At 35.7% G+C, this 19,302-nt stretch overlaps 1 protein-coding gene across 1 annotated transcript in view; it reads right to left on the bottom strand.

Moving 5' to 3' along the window:
* KMT2E (lysine methyltransferase 2E (inactive)) overlaps nt 1-19,302 on the bottom strand; it is a 56,371-nt gene that overhangs the window by 34,043 nt on the left and 3,026 nt on the right. The window contains 7 exon segments of the mRNA XM_026677207.2: nt 1,100-1,138; nt 2,162-2,334; nt 4,508-4,566; nt 6,018-6,098; nt 7,977-8,206; nt 9,449-9,563; nt 10,407-10,591. Coding sequence (XP_026532992.2) covers nt 1,100-1,138; nt 2,162-2,334; nt 4,508-4,566; nt 6,018-6,098; nt 7,977-8,206; nt 9,449-9,563; nt 10,407-10,477 — 768 coding nt within the window. The 5' untranslated portion in view covers nt 10,478-10,591.

Below are 19,302 nucleotides of genomic sequence, written 5' to 3'. Positions count from 1 at the left end.
CTCTGAAAGACGGAAAGCTGAGTCAACCTTGAGCCAGTCAGGATTGAACTCCTAGCTGTGGGCAGAGTTAGCTTTCAATACTGTAGTCTAAGCACTGTGTCTGCATGGCTTAGATAGCAACAGCACTTAAGACTTATATATTGCTTCATAATGCTTTCCAGGCCTCTCTAAGCGGTTGACAGAGTCAGCATATCATCCCCAACAATCCGGGTCCTCATTTTACCGACTTCAGAAGGACAGAAGGCTGAGTCAACCTTGAGCCGGTCAGTGAGCAGTGAGTTAGCCTGTAATACTGCATTCTAACCACTGTGCCACCATAGCTCTTTAATTAAGATTTGGGGACATTTTTAAATTGTGGTTCTAGTCTCTCTTAAAGAAGAGGTGCAGTGCTAGTATCTCCTATTTGCTTGTTTGAATGTGGTCTGTTTTCCCTCCCATCACATTTCTTTGTGTCCCCTTCAACAATAGAGTGTTTACATGAACTTTGCTGTGAGAGGAATTCCAAAGGTATTTATCAACTCACAGAATTGGAATGGGCCTAAACATTTTTTAATAGGCTCTTTCTTGGCTCTGGAAATCCTTTTCTCAGCAACCTACCTCATTCCATCTCTACAAGTGTTCTGCCTTCAGGAATACAAAGCTGCCTTTGAAAGTATGTGCTATAGATGAAGCTGTCATCTTACAGCTATCCTATATTTGGCATCTGGCAGATATGTGGACGTCAAATCCTCAAATTCCCCAGGCAGCCTGCCCAGTATTAAGAAGACTGGGAGTGGAGTCCACACTATGGTGAATATTAGTTTATTAGCTGTCCTTCAAGTTACTGGAGCAGCTTAGTTGCGTTACAGATAATATGTACACATCTCTGGTTTTTTTGTGTTACATAGCATTTACATCGCATGTATTTTTTAATAGTGTTAATGTTTTATGAACATTTGATACTATTGGCCACCTTAGGCATTAGTTTTAGAAATATGAAGGTGTAAAGATTTTAAACAGTACAAAACATAGCTTGACAACCAACCCTCTGCTAACCATTAATCAATGAGCAAAAGAGTATAGTGAAATAAATAGCAACAAAAACATAAACATGTTTTACCTTAACTCTTGAAGATTTTCTAGAACCTTCACGGAAAGCCTGGAAAAAAAAAACCACATCAGCATACAAGATTAAACATAAATATTTTCTGAAGGATGATTCGTCTTGCTTGAAAGACAAAAATCCTTCTGCGGCCCTATAAAACGCAGATAAAATTCTCCTTATGTTTTGCTGGTAGTAGAATATAATTATTCTATGTGTTGAAGCCCAATGTGAGTTCCACCAAGTAGTGGGGATGTATATAGAAATTAGAGTACAGTAAGAGGCTGTAATTTCATAAGGCAGTATTATTTCCTGGCTAATATTTTCCTCTGCCAATTTCACCCGATCTCAGGACCACCGTCTCTCTATGCTATTTCTGTCACCTTTATATCAACCGGTTCCAATACTGACTAGTTCTTGTTATTAACACCCCTTTTTGGAATAAAGTGAGGAGATCCTTCAAACGTTTTAAAATTTCCTCCGCCTCTTTAATGTCCTATTTCTAAATATCAGAGATTATATTGTGGATACTACAGTGTCTAAGAACATCAACCTTTCTGGAGCAGGCATTCCTGGCTCCTTTTTAAAGAGGTGCTGGTATATCTCATCCTTAAGAAGCCATTGCTGGATTCCACTGTTCTGAACAATTTTCGTCCAATCTCCCTCATACAGAAGCTGGGGTGTTGCAACCCCAGAGAAAATGGAATATCTGGACTCTTTTCAGTCAGGTTTCAGATCCAGATATGGGACCAAAACAATGGAAGGATGGAGATGGTGCACCCATCCTTGCTCTTCTTGACCTCTTGGTGGTCCTTCCAATACCATTGACCATGGGTATTCTTTTGTGCTAACCTAAGGAGTTTGGGGGGCGGGGGTGTCGCACAGTTGTGTGCTGGCTGACCTCCTTCCCGCAAGGCCAGTCCCAATTGTTGTTGATAGGGAGTGAGAAGTCCAGCTTATGGCCTCTGCTTTGTGGCTGCTACAGGGCTCTCTCGGCTTCATTTGCATGAAACCACCTTCGTGAAGGCGATAGGAATTTTAAAATTTATAAATAAAAATCAGCATTAGATTTTAGCTTACTTTTTTACATTTTGTGATGGTTTGCTCTTTCTCTCCACTTTTTTTCCTTTTCTTATCTGTGACCTTTGTAACTCGTGTAGCAGTTAGCGTAATTGTAGTTGGTGTATGTTGAAAAGCAGTATATAATTCTACAGGAACTTCATCACCACTTTCTGTTGCACTGGTATCCCCATCTTTAAAATGCAAATGAAATAGGAAATTATCTCACAGTACTAAACTATTCCATGAATTAAAGTCATTGATTGTTTAAACCAGGGGTCCCCAACCACCGGTCCGCGGACCGGTACCGGTCCGTGGAACAAGTCCTACCGGGCCGCTGGCTTGCTGGGCGCCGCCATCTTTTTGATGAAAAAGTGCTTCCGGTGAGCTTTTCCGGGAAAGCTCACGGAAGCACTTTCATCAAAAGATGGCGCCAGCGCCGTGAGCTTTCGGGTAGAAAGCCATTACTACCCGGAAAGCTCACGAAGCTGCTAGCCGCCATCTTTTTGATGAAAAAGTGCTTCCGGTGAGGTCACCGGAAGCACTTTTTCATCAAAAAAAGATGGTGGCGCCCAGCTAATGCCAGTACCGGGCCGCGCCATAAAAAAGGTTGGGGATACTGGGCCGCGGCATAAAAAAGGTTGGGGATCACTGGTTTAAACTACTAACTGTATATACAATTATCCAAATTTATAAAAAAGGAAAACAAGGAGTTAGTAATATTAACATTAATTAGATTATGGGCTCCAGTAACAAAAAACATTGTTTAGATTTGCAGCTTCTTTACATTCAATAAAGCTTCCATTTTTCCAAGAGCTGAAAGATTTCCATATACTGAACATAGTTTATATCAAATTGCATCTCAATTACAAATTCATATACTTATATAAGTTTTAACCCAAATATAAGGCTGCAAGGTTTTAGACAAAGTCAAAAAAATGACTACAGGAAAATATGTTTCACAATAGTTTCAATCACACTAATAAAAAAAATAAAGCCAATGTCCTTCCAACTAATGGGGAAACTAATCTTATTCAACAACTTTTCCTAAAGCTAAGACTTATTCCTTTAGGTTCCAAATAAATTTGAAACATTGGGGGTCATCTGTGTTTTCTTCCCAAAGGCCTCTCTAATGCCACTGTAAACTCATAATGCAAAAAGTAATTAAAAACAGGAAAGGGTATCACACACATGGTGATCTTTATAACAAAAGGTCACCATCAACTTCTAATTACTCGCTGCCTCACTGTCTGTAGGAACTGTCAGCAGAAGTCAAACAGAACAATCAGCAAAGAAGTAAGGTCTCTTTTAGCATATGCAAATATCTCCTGTGTGTCTTAATCAGTTCTCAAATTTAAGGCTGTTAAATTCATACATGGCTTGCAGTTTGGAAATACCTATTTGTAGTCAATCGTATCTTTTATAATTCTAAAAAAAAAAATCTTCCACTGTTGAAAGAGAAATTATCACCCAGCATCCATTATAAAAACCAAGCCTTTTTCTTTTTGAAGCAGAAAAAAATTGCAGCAACATTCATTGAGCATATTTAAATATACCACAATCTTCAGAGAAAAAAATAAAATAAAAAATAAACCAAATCTGACCTAGAAAGTTATAAGATGAGGCATGCTAACTGTTACAACCTCGAAGAGAGGATATTGCCAGATAAGCAGATTTGGTATTTCCCCATTTCAGGAAAAACTGCATATAAAACTAATACTTCATTTTATGGCAAAATTATATAAGAAAACACACCCTGGTTTATACAAGGTGCTTAATGCCATTTAATTCTATTTAGTTCTAACTGTATTTTGTCATTACTTTTGCTCTGCATTTTATTTCTCTGTGTTGTAGCAGAGTGATCAATGATTGGATAGTTGACAAATATTGCAAAATAAATAAACTCCAGCATCTTCTTATCTACCGTAGGACAACCATTTTTGCAAAACTGAGAAGCAAGACATAAGGACTTGGCACATCCCCCAAACTTCCTTCAAAAGTTACTGCTGAGTTGTTATTTTTATTATAAGCATAATAATAATTAAAAATACAGGAAATATTTTTACAAGATTTGGTTAATTTTAACAATTTGCATTTGTTTTAGCAAGGAAAATATTCAAAAGTTGTTTTGTAAACAAATACTGTTAATTTATTTGCATAAAAACTGGTGAACTATTTGCATACAAATAGGTTTTTATTAGCAAATAAAAGCGTTCCATTTATACTCTATTAAAGGATGTTTATTTTTTAGCAAAAATGCAAGACCAAAAAGGGTGGTGGTGGAAATGTCAACAGCAACAGAGTGATTGGCATCAACATAATTATCAAGAACAAACTTTAGAATTTAATGAAATTTTTTTTACCTACCTGACATATTTTCCCTTTTTCTACGCTGGAGCAACACTGCTCTTTCCTTATCTAAGCTCCTTTTAAAAATAGGAGAAAAAAGAAACTAAGTAAATATTAAGATTTCGATGGAACATCAAAGGTTTTTTTCTAATGAACGGTGTGTGTATTAAATGTAATAAACAATTAAAATAAAAATGTCTGTATCCATTCACCATACTAATTAATTCATTTTTTGCTGTTTGAATACATTGACGAATACACTGATTTTTTAAAAAATTTTGGCAAATATTGTGTGAACAGAAACAGAGGAAACGTATCCAATTTTTAACCTGGAGCTCTCCACTCTGGGAATTTTACACTTGGTAGAAAGTATCAATTTCAAAGCAAAGAACTTATCAATGCAGTGGCATCTAAATCTCTGTTACTTTAGCATTCCAGCTTCATATATAAAGAGACAGACCAAACCCCTAAAGCAGGAGTGTCAAACTTGATTTCAATGAAGGCCACATCAAGGTTGTATTTGACCTCAGGGGGCTGGGGTGGATGTGGCCAGAGCATGGCCAGCTCGACGTCAGTCGTGTCGGTGGTGGCCCAAGTGCTCTGCCAATGAAAACAGACTCCCGAGCTCCATTTTTGGTTGGGACGGCCTCCTGCAACCCTCAGCCAGCAAAAATTGAGTTTGCAAGGGGCGCGTGTGGCCCTCCCGGGCTGTTTTTGCTGGCAGAGTCACCACAGGCCGGTCCTTTACTGTTTCCAGGGCAACCCCACAGGCCAGATGTAAGCAGGGGGATCTGCCCCGTGGGTCTTGAGTTTGACACCCCTGCCCTAAAGCAAGATGTGTATTCTGACAATATTCAAAACCTAGAAGCCACCTCAAACTGGCTGTTTCTTGTAGCATAGTAACAGAGTGCCCATATTACACTAAGGGTATTTTTTAAAAAAATTCTGGCAAATATTGTATGAACAGAACCAAAGGAAATATATTCAGTAAATCAAGATTACACGAGCCACATCCTGGCATTGCTCTGCTATAGGCTGACTATCTCATTCTTCCGCCAATTCTTGATAAGGTGCTCCAACTGGTTTTATCCTATCTTATTCCTCCAAAGGTTGACTGGCCACTGGAAAGTGAGGACATACACAAACCTTCTTTAAAGGATCACATTTTTCCTCAGTACATAGAGGGGGATTATTTCTCAGATAAAATAACCTGTGTTAACTATGAGTAATCTTGATCCAGGGAACAGCAATAACAAAATATTATTTTAAGGTAAATGATAAAGGTACATTTCAAAGGTAATAAATATCAAATCTTCTTTAATGCAAGTATCATTATGAAAAAGGAGTATTTTGGTCACTCCTTTTACTGAATGAAGAGTGCCGCCTTTTAAAGTAAATTGTACTCTTTAATATAATGTTTACATGTATTAATATAATGGAAAGGTTTGTCTTCATCTGCTCATATTTTATCCATGTTTCAAATCATATGCCAACACAAATAATGTATTTTCAATTATTTACCACTCACCTAGGCTGGCAACGCTCACAAAGGTATGTGTCAGGAATATGCTGCCTATCAATCCCCATGCAATCAATGTGCTGCCAAACACTTAAAATAAAGGAGAGAATACAGTGTTATTTTCATACTTTTCAATGTTTAGATAGTTCATTCAAGTTTCCTTGTGACTGAAGAAAATTAATTTCCCTAACACCTGCTATCATTTGAAATGATGATATGCAAAACGTAGGGAGTGTTCCATTATTGCTGTTTCAAATAGTCTCCTCTCTAAACAACGTAGCAAGTGCTACATTACTCTCTTCTGAGTGTTTGGATATCCTGCACGTGGCTTTATTTGTTTCTGTAATTCCTCTAAAGCCACAAAGCCTTGAAGAAAGCATTAGCTGATAAAACAGCAGCCACAAGTTTCACACCTCTGCCAAAGCTAATTGTACAGGGCTGGGATGAGGCAGAATCATACATATACATATCTAGAAGAGTATATATATTCCACTTTACCTGGCTAATTAAATAATTTGTTATGAAGAAGGTAGCAATGTTACTGTCCATCTCTGTGTTGTGCTTTTATTTTCAGGCAGAATACCAAATCTGAGTTTATAGTCTGCATGTGTATTGTAACGAATGTTGCTGTATTCTCAAATGTGGAGATAGTCAATGCAAAATTTATGGCTTTGTTATTATGTTTAACGTACAGGCAGGTTGGCAAAAGCAACATATATGCATTGTGAATGTTTGTTTGGAAGAAGCATTAAGCCAATTGCCAGAAAAGTATATTTTTGCTATTGATCATAGACTATATTAGGGTGAATACATTGCTACTGCTTCCTTTTAGATTTATTCTATAGCTACTTGTGAAAGCAGATCAGGCTGCAAAAGCCATTCTTAGCTGTTGCTTCCTTTGTTTGCTCTGGTAATTTCTAAAATGTTTGCTTTGTTTTATGTTGGCTAATTCTTCTGTAGGTGGGATAGAAGGTAGCACTTAGCATGGTCCCCTAGGACAAAAGATACCAGCAATGAGCTTGTTTCAAGTTCCCATTGCTTGGACAGAATGTTCTGATGGGATCATTTTATTCCAAGCTAGGTACAAACATTTTTCTTTTATGTACTTGCCTATTCTTCATTTTTAACAATATGACCATTCAGAAAGTTACATTCTGACTGAAGAGTTAGTGTGCACAGATACTTTTCTGGATAGCAGTTTCTCCAATAGAACCAACATTTCCCACCGGAAGTTTCACTACTATGTTAAAAAAAAGTTGAAAAGAAAGTTGCTACTAATACACATGCTATATCACCATCAGGATTTCCCGCTACAGGGCTCTGAGATTTTAATTGAACTCTGACCATGTCTGTAAGTCATACAGCCACCTTCAGAATTACACAAGTGACACTAACAACCAAGATTCCACAAAACAGAGCTTTGTGCAATAGCAATAGTAATAGCACTTATACCCACTTCACAGTGCTTTACAGCCCTCTCTAAGCAGAGTCAGCATATTGCCCCCAACAATCTGGGTCCTCATTTTACTGACTTTGGAAAGATGGAAGGGCAAGTCAACCTTAAACTGGTCAGGATCGAACTCCTGGCAATGGGCAGAGTTAGCCGGCAATACTCCATTCAAACAACTTACCTGCCACGGCTCCTAGCTACTAATCACCCAGTGCCTCCCGGTCACTCTACTGTGGGGTTAACAATGAGATCTGAGCTATGATCCTCAGTACGATCCGCATTTGCAGAGTATCTCTGCTGACTTGATGGCCTGTCACCTCATCTATCCATCCTGTGAGCAAAAGGGTGACCAACATAGTGACAAAATGGTGATGGCTTCTATAATTGCCATGTTTGCCTCATAGCCTACATACTTTGTTAAGGGGGGAAATCTCACTGAGCAACCAGAGGACCAGCAGAGCTTGTAGTAATACTGGCTATGAACATTTCAAAACGCTTGTACGTACGGACTATTTTACCTGCATTTGTCACAACAGATCATATAGCCATCATCATGGGTGAATCCACAAATGCACCGAGTTATATCAGTGCCGTAGCTTCCATCCTCAGATGTGCTGATAGTAGTAGCACTGGATGTCTCATCAAAATTTGGAGCAGTGTATATGCCTACTTCATTCTTGCTTATAAGAACTGAAGGAGGCGGCGATGCTGGGGGCGTTGGAGGAGGACGAGCGCCATAATTATGGTCCTGAAAAATTAGTTACATAAAATCATCCATCTTTTCAGAAGACCTTTTTGGGGGCGGGGCGGGGGGATTCATGCATAGAATTATAAACCTGGCCTTTTCAGCATTTCTCCCACCAACTCAATCTCACTCACAATCATGTAAACAAATATATCTTGCTCTGAAGCAAATTAGCATTAAGAAAGATGTACTATTTTTAAAAATTGAATGCATATTATCCACTCTGACACTACTGATAGGGGTTTTATAATCATTTCTTACCCATCTTGAATAAACAAAATCTGATTATCATTAGTATTTACATCGAGGGAAATAGTTAGGCATCACAAAGCATGTTGCTGGTTAAGACTAAATATAAACCAGGGTTCTTCAATTATTATACAACAAAGATACTTAGTCAGGCCGAATGTTAAAGAGTATCAGAGAAAGCACATCTTCTAAACACCAATTTCATTTAAGCAGAAAATAAGTCCTTCAACGCAGGATTAAAATGTCTATCTTTTCTACATAGTTATAATACTTGGTTTAGGGAAGTATTTACTTAGAGAAGGAAAAGATCTACTTTATCAATTCTTCACTGCAAGCAACAATTTTATAAGATGCTATATTAAAGCAAGTAGTGATATGATCAGATGATCGTGTAACGATAAAGCAGCCAAGAAAATTGCACCAAATTCTATTTGAGCCAAAGACATAGCAGTGATATATGTTTAAAAGGCACCTGATTGGATGTTATTACTCTCGGTGCTCTGACTTGCTGGTTCCTTTACATGCAACTGGAGACTTTGCTGTAGGAAAGCTTTGCTGCATGAAGACACTTTAAAGAAAAGTGTAACTTGTGCAGATTGTTTAAGGACATGTCAAATAAGGCAGAGCTGGCTCTTTTCTACTGGCCAGAGCTCCTGCTTTAATTGCTGTAGGACTAGGTTTATAAGATCAGGTTAGCCAAGGACAATACTATCATAACTTTAGCTTAAAGTTTATTTATGTCCAATTCTATTATTCAAGAAAATTTAGTAAAAATGGTAATAAAAGCAATGCCATTTAAGAAAGAAAAATGACAGCAATAATAGAAGAATCTGAGATAAAAAATTGTAAAGAACCATTGAAACCAGCTTCTTTTATAATTCTGAGAGTTGTCAGTGAGCTATTTTCATATCAAGCAAAACTAACCAGCCAAAACACAATTAAATGTCTGGAAACTTAACAAGGACCTAAAACAAAGGCTTTTTAAAAAGAACATACCGCATAAGGCAAACCAATGTAACTGTGTGAATGATGAGAGCTGTTATTATATAGTTGGTGTGGATAACTGTTTGACTTCTCAACTACCACAGGGCTAGCTTCTACAGATTCAGGTCTGAAAAGCAAGAAAGGTGGTTAAGCATTACAATTTCACATTCAATGGCTCCTGAGTGTGTTTCTCTCTTGCTTATTAATGCTGCATATATAACAACTGTGAAAATGTATACAATACAACACAGAGAAGCATTCTGAAAGAACCTACTGAAGAAACTGGGGGAAAATGTTGCTTATGTCACTCATGCCAAATTGCCACTGAAGCACACATACTAGCAAGTGAACACTGTATGAATTTTAATAACGCAGACAATGTTGTACAACACAACACAGCTGCACAAAAATGATTGCAAGGCAGAGAGTACATTAGCATCAATAATCCTTATTGTTTCTGTGATCACATATGAGACGTAGGAGTCATCCCATATGTTGCTAACAGTGTCTGAAACCCCAGTAATTTCCATCAGTGACATCTAGTGGTAGCAAAAGAGTAGTTCCACAAGTCCCCACAGAAGTTGATTTTTACATGTTTATTGTAACAGAAACTCAGTGAAAAGATCTTATGAGCCATCCATTTGGATGTACTAGCATCCAGAAATGCACCTTCTCCCAGTTTCTACCAGGAGATATTAATTCTGGGCAGCCCAAATAACCCAGAAATAAAATATAAAGTTTCTTCATGAAAAATATAATTAACCAACTTGTTTTAAAAGATGAAAGGTTAACATTTTTAAGAATCTATTCTTATAATTATACCTGAACATATTTAAATTACCAAGTTGAAACTTTTAAGAAGGTATTTTTTAAAAACTCTGATTTATCTATTTTATCAATGAATATTAATCCATGTAAAACAATGTAACACCACAGGAAAACAAAGTTGCTATAATGCTACAATACTTACTCTGAGCCTGCAGCCATTTCCAAATAAGATGGTTCTGCTGTGTCAACCCCCAACGGGACCACTATGCTCATGACGTTCGTTTCTGATAAATTCGTTTACTATGGATTTCTATGCATTGGTATCCAAAACACTGGGGCATGCCAGCCACAGTGCTCATTGCAAACATCTAAGTGCATCCACAAACTCTGTTCAACAAGAACAACAGAAGTTGAAAAGTCACATATGTTTTTCCATAATGAATCTTAACATTAAAAATGAAAATATTGATTTGTGGTATAATTATATTCAAACATAATCTTACTGAGTTCAATTATACATTCTTGACTGTGTTTAGTATTGCAGTCTAATATATGAGTACATTTATTTTTCTTAATTAAATTATGTGCCACCCATCTCAGTTTGAAGCGGCTCTGGCCAGTTTTTCTAATCTGATACACATTTGTTAAGTATGTCAAAATAAACTTATTTATTTGGATTAGTAATAATTCTGTATAGCTGCAGAATGCTTACACATCAAAATTTGTAAATTACCAGCTATAGATTCAATTGCATTATTCTGCTCTAATATTTATATCCCAACAGAGACAACTGGAGATTTCTCAGTAAATAAATGTGATCTATTAGAAAATCTGATAATTTATCGTGAACACTCATCACGCAAGTGGCTCACGGAAGGCCTGCCTGCATTAGTCCTCTGCAATTAATTCCTCTGCCTACCACATAGCAGCCAGAGGAAGCCAGATTCTCATGCACCTTTTGCCCTCCAAGTGTCAGGTTTGACAATCTGGCAAACTCTGGCTTCCACTGCAGCTGTTGGGATTCTAGTCAAATGTGATCTTCAACACAACTTAAAATCCAGTTAAGTATGTTTGGAGTTGGAGCCAAAAATAGTAGTCCTGCTGCTAAGGACAGAAAGATGCCCTACTTTCCCCCTTTTTAGTGAAATCTGTTGAAGTCCTAGAGTTCTGAGATCTTCCCCAGTCCCCTCACAATATCCACCTGAGTAAATCATCTTTCTCTTCTGATGTCAAAGAGGTGTAAACACCTATAGAAATTTCTATAAACAAGGGAAATGCTTTAGGATTTTGCTCATGAAGATTCAACTGATGGCCATCTATCTCAAATACTGTTCAATATGAAATCTCTATCTGCATGATATTTCTGGAGATTATGTACCTTTATTGTTTATGTGTTCTCATTTATTTACATTCCTTTGAATCTATATACTATCTTTTGACAATCCTAATACTGTGAGCAAGATGGATTTATAGTTCCAGAAAACCAAAAGAAATTTACTTTCATTGCTATTAATTATTAGTATTTGAAAACATAATATTGATAAAAATATTATTTCGGTCTTATTGTGATGCTTAGATATCATGGAAATGTAGTTTTTGTCTTCCTTAAACTTCTGCCTCTGCAATGAACTATTTTTTAATGAAGATGATCATTCAAATATATTTATTTTACCCAGTTTTTTTTTAAAAGCCTTACTTAATCAATTGAGCTGTAAAGTTTACATTCATTGTATCGCTCTCCCTATTAGAAAACATTTACTAACTCAAAATAAGCACGGAACAGGACACACCAAGCACACCTAATTTGTCTGAACTACATTGCTTACCATCTGTTCTGACTGCCTCAGCAGGAATGAAACTGACACATCTGCCAGAAAAATGCAGAATAAAAAAAATTGGTTTCTAAGTAGAAAAAGTCTCACTGAATAGGAGTTACTACTTATGTGTGTGTGTGTGTGTGTGTGTGTGTGTATGTATGTATATATATATGTATATATGTATATATATATGTATATATGTATATATATATATATATATTGCAACAATTATAATTTTTAAATTAATGATTGGATTTGAACTTAGTCATACCTAGAATAGGCCCAACTGAAATCAAATGGACAAGTCAGCAATTACCATTCTTCGCTATGACTAAATCCAAATCTAATTCAGTATTTTGAATAATGATATTTTTAAAGTTAGCACTCCAAATTGTTAAAAAAGGAGTTGTTTCTATGTTCCACTCTACTCATCAGGAACATAAAATGCAAGAATACCCACATATTTTAGCTAAGATATTGTCTAGCTATAATAATGTAAATATTTAAGAAATACAGCATCCTATTCAGTTAAAAAATTCTCTTTGGATCAGTAAAATTAAATTTAATTAATGTATCAAATATAATACGTTATAAAGCCTTCCACATCCCAATTATGCCTGCCCCCTTTTAACATTTATATAAGGGGAAAGCATTACCTGTGGCTCTAACCACTACTTAAGAGGAGCTAATAGGCAAACAGATAACTCCAAGACTGTAGCCTTAATATGCGTAAAATATTCTTTCAGAACTTAGTTGAAAACCAAAAATGTCCTGTTAGCCAGAAGATCAAAAGGTTTTTTTTTATATGTGTGCTTGTCTTCCTGAGTCTTTTAAAAATGCCAAATCTTGCATATCAAGAGAACTTAAGGAACATTAAGAACAGTCAGTTCTGCTACTTAAAATTTATTAAATAATTTACTTCTTTAAATATAGCCCAGAACGGAATTGCTAGCCCACTGTCTGCAACTGGAAAAATTTCCGAACTATTTTCCAATTGGTTAAGACATAAACTCTGGGTGTTCAGTTAAGTAGTTAAATGAAGATAACTACACTACATTCAGAACTGATTTTTAATGGAATTCTCACTAGATACCTCTTTGCAGTCTGATGTTGTTCCATTCATTACTACTGTCTGGATGAAGTTGTTCAACCAACTGCTGTAACCCATCTTTATTACCTGAAAGCAATAGGCATCTTATAACCATGTTGTTAATATCAATGTTCTAAAAGATTAAAACTTGTCCATATAACTTCATTTAGTAGCAGGCGCTATTTTAAACGCATTGTGCTCTCAAAGTCAACCCAAATATTTCAAACATATGGATTTACCACACAGTAGTGACAAAAGTATAGTTTTGGAACAAAATTTGCTGATGGATCAGTCCTACAGAAGTATTTTGCAATGGAGAGCCAAGGTAGCAGACACAGCCCTCTTTGTTTCAAGCAAAAGAGGATTTTCCCAAAGGAAAGAGAGGCAATCAAGTGAGGAAAGATAGGTAGTAACTTAGAACACTGAGGTGCAGTCCTTTTTGGGCAAGATTCATATACATTTCCACTTTTGGCACAAGCCAAAATGGAGAATATTATATAATAACACCCTGCATATCTTACATGCCGCTGCACAAAACTTTGCAACACAGCATGTTAGAAAATTACTGACAGAAAAAACATGTTAAATTGATTATGGGAGTCCCTGTGTGTGAGATGAGCCCAAGTCACCTCACAGGGTTGTTGTTAGAGGAGAATGCTGTATTAGATATGTTCGCTTCTTTGAGCTATTTGTAAAAATAATAAAGGTGGAATATAAATAAATATGCCAAAAACACAGCAATTAATCAGGTTGATTACAAATGTATATTTCCACACATAAATGTGGAGTATCCTTTATTATGTAGTCCAATATTTTTTTACAACTGGTAGTTTCAGTAATACTACCCTGTTTCTCCAACAATATGGCCTCCCCCAATAGGAAGTCCCAGCATGTTTTATAGGCATGAAATGAAATGAAGCCCCTCCCCCCAAATTAAGGCCTATATTAAAACATGCGAAATGGGGGGGGAATGGTGGGGGGGCTTGCCGTTAGGAAGTACTTTTGTTGCACACCCGGATATGGTGCTGCCTGCGTTGACCCCGATACGAAGTGCCCCACCAACGCCGAGGTCAACATCCAAGCCGTCCCCGCCCGCCCACCCGAAGATGCAAGGGGGGGGGGAAATTAAGTTACCCCCGAAAAGACGGCCTAGCCATTTTTTCGGGACTCAAAAAAAAAAAAAAGACCCGGCCTTATTATATGAGAAACACGGTATTAAAGAAGCTCAGGACTTCAAAAGCTACTAATCTACTATATATAATATGCAAAATCATGCTAGGAACTATATAAAGGTGGAGGTAAAGAGTCTCTTTAGTCAGACTCAATTCCTGGTGATGAGATGAAGTTTTGTCTGTCAAGTTGTTTTCTTGACAAGGCTATCAAAGTTTGCCATTGCACTTTTCAGATTAGCCTATAGCTCTTGTTTTGTTAGCATCCAAGTACTAACTATATTTACCCCAGCTTGGTTTTGTTTTTTAATGATCAGCTAAGATCACCTTGATAGTGCCACCTGCTGTGATAAGAACCAAATAAAACAAAGAGTAAAACCCCAAAAGCCAGCACCTAAGTCAGACCATGTAAGATAATAGGCTTACTTGGATAATTTGAGGCCAGTTGCCATCTCTCAACCTAATACAACACACAGGGTTGCTAAAAGGATAAACTGAAGGGAGACCTTCATATGCATTGCCATAAGGCTCCAGAGTATAAAAACATAAATATAATAAAAGTAGAAATATAAATCAATGACAACTTAAATGAATTCTAAGTTACATACTAAGTTAACATTCCAATATTAATTTGTAATAATGCTTGAGAAGACAATCTGATCCTAACATCTTCAAAGCAAAATAAGTGCAACTAATTATGACTAAAATCACAAAAGATTCTGATTTACTGATCTGCTTTTATAAATATATATGTATACTAACTCATGTTATTTATTTCTCTCTTCCTCACTCTCCTTTTCTGCCTTTCACTCTCTCTCTGCAGTACCAGGTAACTTATAATTTATGTACAAAGAATTCTAAATATTTCCAGCTGGGAATTTTGTATTCCACATGTCACCAAGAATAGAAAATGTTATTAGAAAATAAAAAACAATCATGGCACTTTTAATTTCAGCTTTTTTCTTATTTACAATGTTTGCTTCTCCTTTCACTTTCTAATATCATCCTCTCCTTCCCTCCTATCACACTACATATACGCTAAACCTGGGCATCCAGAAGCAGACAGGTGGCTTAACAGAGTAGTAGTCTATGAACAAAGAGCTGTTTTGATTGAAGATCTAGGCCAGAATCAGCAGCTTTCAAAGGTCAGAAAGGACAATTGCTCATTTCATCTCATTCTTACTAGACTGAAAGCTGCAGAAGAGCAGTTTAGCAGTGGTAGCACTGTAACAAATAGAACAGGTCAGCAATTTACTAAGCCTGTAAGCTGCTATGGTAAATATCCGTAGACCGACCAGGATATAAGCTAGCTAGCTCTCTTCAATCAATTTTCTCCAACCTATCTTTATGGGTATCTTAGTTCACATCTACAACCTTGTTCTCTTGACAATCCTATCTGTACAGTATGTTGACTCTCACGCTGTTTACATCCTTTCCAGTCCAGGATGAAGGAACCAGGGCTTTCTGAATTGTATATCCTATAGAGTGAGACAAAATGCCAGGAACAGTTATCCAAAGAATTTGTCTCCTAGTCCTTAAGATGAATCAGACAATCTTCAGTATTTAAATGTTTATTTTCACAGACGTATTTCAAAATTCAGCACAAAATTTTGATTTTTTTTTTCTACAGCCATAACAACTCATACCATAACAGAGTAATAACAGGAAAGATAATGGTAGTACCATTCCAAAATTAACCAGTATTTATAATATCTTTCTTCATTTTTCAGAGAAACTGATCTGAACAGATTAATACTCCTGACACAGCAGTCACCCAAAATATGTAAAAATGGCAAAACAGTTTTGGAATGATCAATAGAATAATGCTTTTTTTTAAAGGATAGAATGCCATTTTGAAAGGAATGCACAGTATTGTCATGTGGCAGAAGTAGCTATTCCTTGACCATTCAAGATGCTATGTATAAAAATTAAATACTGAGAACCTTTTCCATCTGTATTAAAGAAACTGCGACAGGAAAACAGAAAAATGTCTGGTTTTCAATGTTATAAATGTTATGAGGAAAATTTTTTATCAACATGATCTACATGTTTGAAAGACAGCATTACTGGGGTTTTATTGTTTGACACAGAATAAAAACACTGCAGGGTTTGTTTTTTTAAAATAGAAGACATGCAGATCAATGTTTGCCAAAGTTTTTTTTTCCCCTTGAGAGTCTTGATTCCAAGAGACTGAGTGAAGAACATGCAGGCAACATTTTTGAAAAAAGGTTTGGCACTGTCTTTTGCTTTAGGTTGAGAGAGTAACTGCCCTGAAGTTATGCAGTTGGTTCCCTTGCCTAAGGCAGGATTAGAATTCAGGTTTCCCTGCTACGAACAACACCTTAACCACTAGACCAAACTGACTCTCTTAAATATAATAAATGACAGGACAGTTGTCTTCCAGTGTGAAATAAGCATATTTTTAGTTCTACAATTATTTGGTTTCATAACAGTGGGTATATAACACATGCTATCATTACTGCAGATCCCAAAGTTTACTCTTAGAATGGAAGCCTAGGAATCAAAATGGTTTATATCATAGTATCAAGGACAAAGGAAACTAGTCCAAATTATGTTTTTGAGACTAAGCTTTGATTAATTGACAGATCACTCCTGTTAAAGTTGTCAATTATTTAACATTCCACATGAAAAAATACATTTCATTTCAATTAATGAGAATAGGAATTACCTATCTCCAATTCTACATGCAAAATCTAATTCTCTTTAATGTAGTATTTCAAAATAGTAACTGTTTCACAAGTAGATTCTCTGATGCTTTGAACATATAAAAAGTATTCTGATAGAAAAATCTGCAAATGAGATTAATTTTAAAATCAATTAAATCAAAATCCTTAAAAGTGATTAATTTCAAAGATATTGGGACTCACAACTAATTGAAGTTGACAGCCTACTGAGAAGGTACCTTGTGAAAACTGCCAGTGTTGCATAGCACAATAAACTATGTTTTCTATTACATATTTGGTAGCCAGAGCAAAAATTATTGTGCATTAACTATATTATAAATTATACAGAAATTCTATTGGGATGTTTTGTTATGTTCCATTCTATGGCTCTTTTCATTAACAGAACAGAATGGAATATAGCATCTGAAATATCACTATTCTGTATTTTTTTTTCTTAGCTTGAACTACAAAAATTCATTTGGTATAGCTTAGATTTATTCTGGTGTAGGAGTAGACAAATTTCAATCTTGAAGATCAATATTAAAAAAAACACCTAAACTCTACAGGGGAAAACAATTGGCATTAATCCAAAACAGTAGACCTCTGGGTATTTTCACTACCAGAATTAAAGTCAGAGTAGTAGTTACACATTATAAATCCACTTTATTTTCCTACAAAATAGTTTCAGTAACCTATTTGGGGAAGGGGTGAACCTTTATGTTGTTCTTATTGTCAAACAATGGAGAATTGGAAGCCCTTGCTAATCCACTCTAAATTACCTAGAGATCTACCAGTACATCCCAAGGCATTTTGTATCCTATAATTAGTATCAGAAAACCTTCTAATATAATCTATTACCTTCCAATTAGTGTATTAGAAAGCATACTACTGATTTAAACTTATTCATTCCTGTATTTCCTAATTCTTTGGCTCAATACTTGAATTCTAGAATTTAAAGTAGGCTCAAGCACTTGAATATTTTGGGGCTTACCACATACTTTAATGTAATTTGGGATACTAAAATGTGTCGCAATTCAAATAATATATATAGTTTTTAGTCTAGCAGGAATAAAAACATAATTCCTTTATATCAAAATGCAAGTTTTTGGTGAGATCTGGGCCGTATTCTTAAATTTTCATTTCCACAGTTTGAAAAAAAATTAAATATTTTATGATGGACTATTATTACAATTTTACAGTTCTATACCTGGTAATAAGCTTCACTGAACAGTACAGGACTTGTTTTTGAATAGACTCTGAAAATTAGGACTATTCCTGAATATCCATATATGGAAATAATGTGTACCATGTAATAATTTATTAAATCCCATTATGTCCTACATTGTGTTAAAAATACAATAAGATCCAAGGAATCAATCATATTTCAGGATGACTGTTATTATTCAAGAGTTTTAGTTTCTTAATTTTTGCCCTATACATAAATAGCCAAATAATTTCAGAAATTATTTTATAAACATTCTTATTTTAGGCCTCATTGTTTATCTTCATACATTAGGAAAAGCACTCCATTATCCTTTATTTTGTTTTCTTCTTGAAAAATAATGTTACTATGATGTATTACTCACCATCATAATTGTCAAGATCTGCCTACAGAGCATCTCCACTAAGAACAGATGATTGCCATGCAATCAGTGAAATGGAAGGGCAAGAACAGTATTTTTAAGACAGTATTTTGAATTTGCTGAATCTACAGCAAAATTGTCATTTACATTGCAATTCTATTTATTTTAAAGCAAGTCTAGGAAATTCAAGATGCTTATTCCTTAATAAACATACACAGGGTCATACTTGTTGTTTACAATTCTATGAACAGAGAATATCCTGTAGAAGGAAATGTCTTATTTCAAACTAAGGATACATAGGTTTGGGATGCTGGATTAATAATTTTTCAGAAATTATTTTGGCAGTTTAAAGCCTATTACTAGGGAATGCAAGATTGTCAGAAGAGAGCAATGTAGAACAAAGGCTTTAAGATGGTTTCATTTCTATATAAAAGACTGAACTGACAGATGGGTTTCTGTACAATCTAGAATTCTACTCATAGCTTCCTTAAGCAAATTAAACAGAAATCATAGAGTTGCTGTCAGAAGCCAATGAGCTCAAACCAGAAAGTCACTATAAATTTTCTTTTGCAATCACATTTGGACCAAATATTAGCAATGAAATTAAGACAATCAATTTTTAGGCATGAATAAAATTCACTAATTATAAATTATGACCAAAATGAAGATATGGTTACCAAACCAATACTTTTATCAAGAAACTGTCACAATCTTTACACGATTCTTGGGAATAATGTTCCGAAATTATGTATGTT

The sequence above is a fragment of the Notechis scutatus genome, chromosome 6, assembly GCF_049901735.1.
Source record: "Notechis scutatus isolate UNSWTSFEM ecotype Mainland chromosome 6, rNotScu1.2, whole genome shotgun sequence".
NCBI lineage: Eukaryota > Metazoa > Chordata > Lepidosauria > Squamata > Elapidae > Notechis > Notechis scutatus.
Note: the sequence above shows the minus strand (reverse complement) of the source record. Positions and strands in the feature narration are given on the sequence as shown.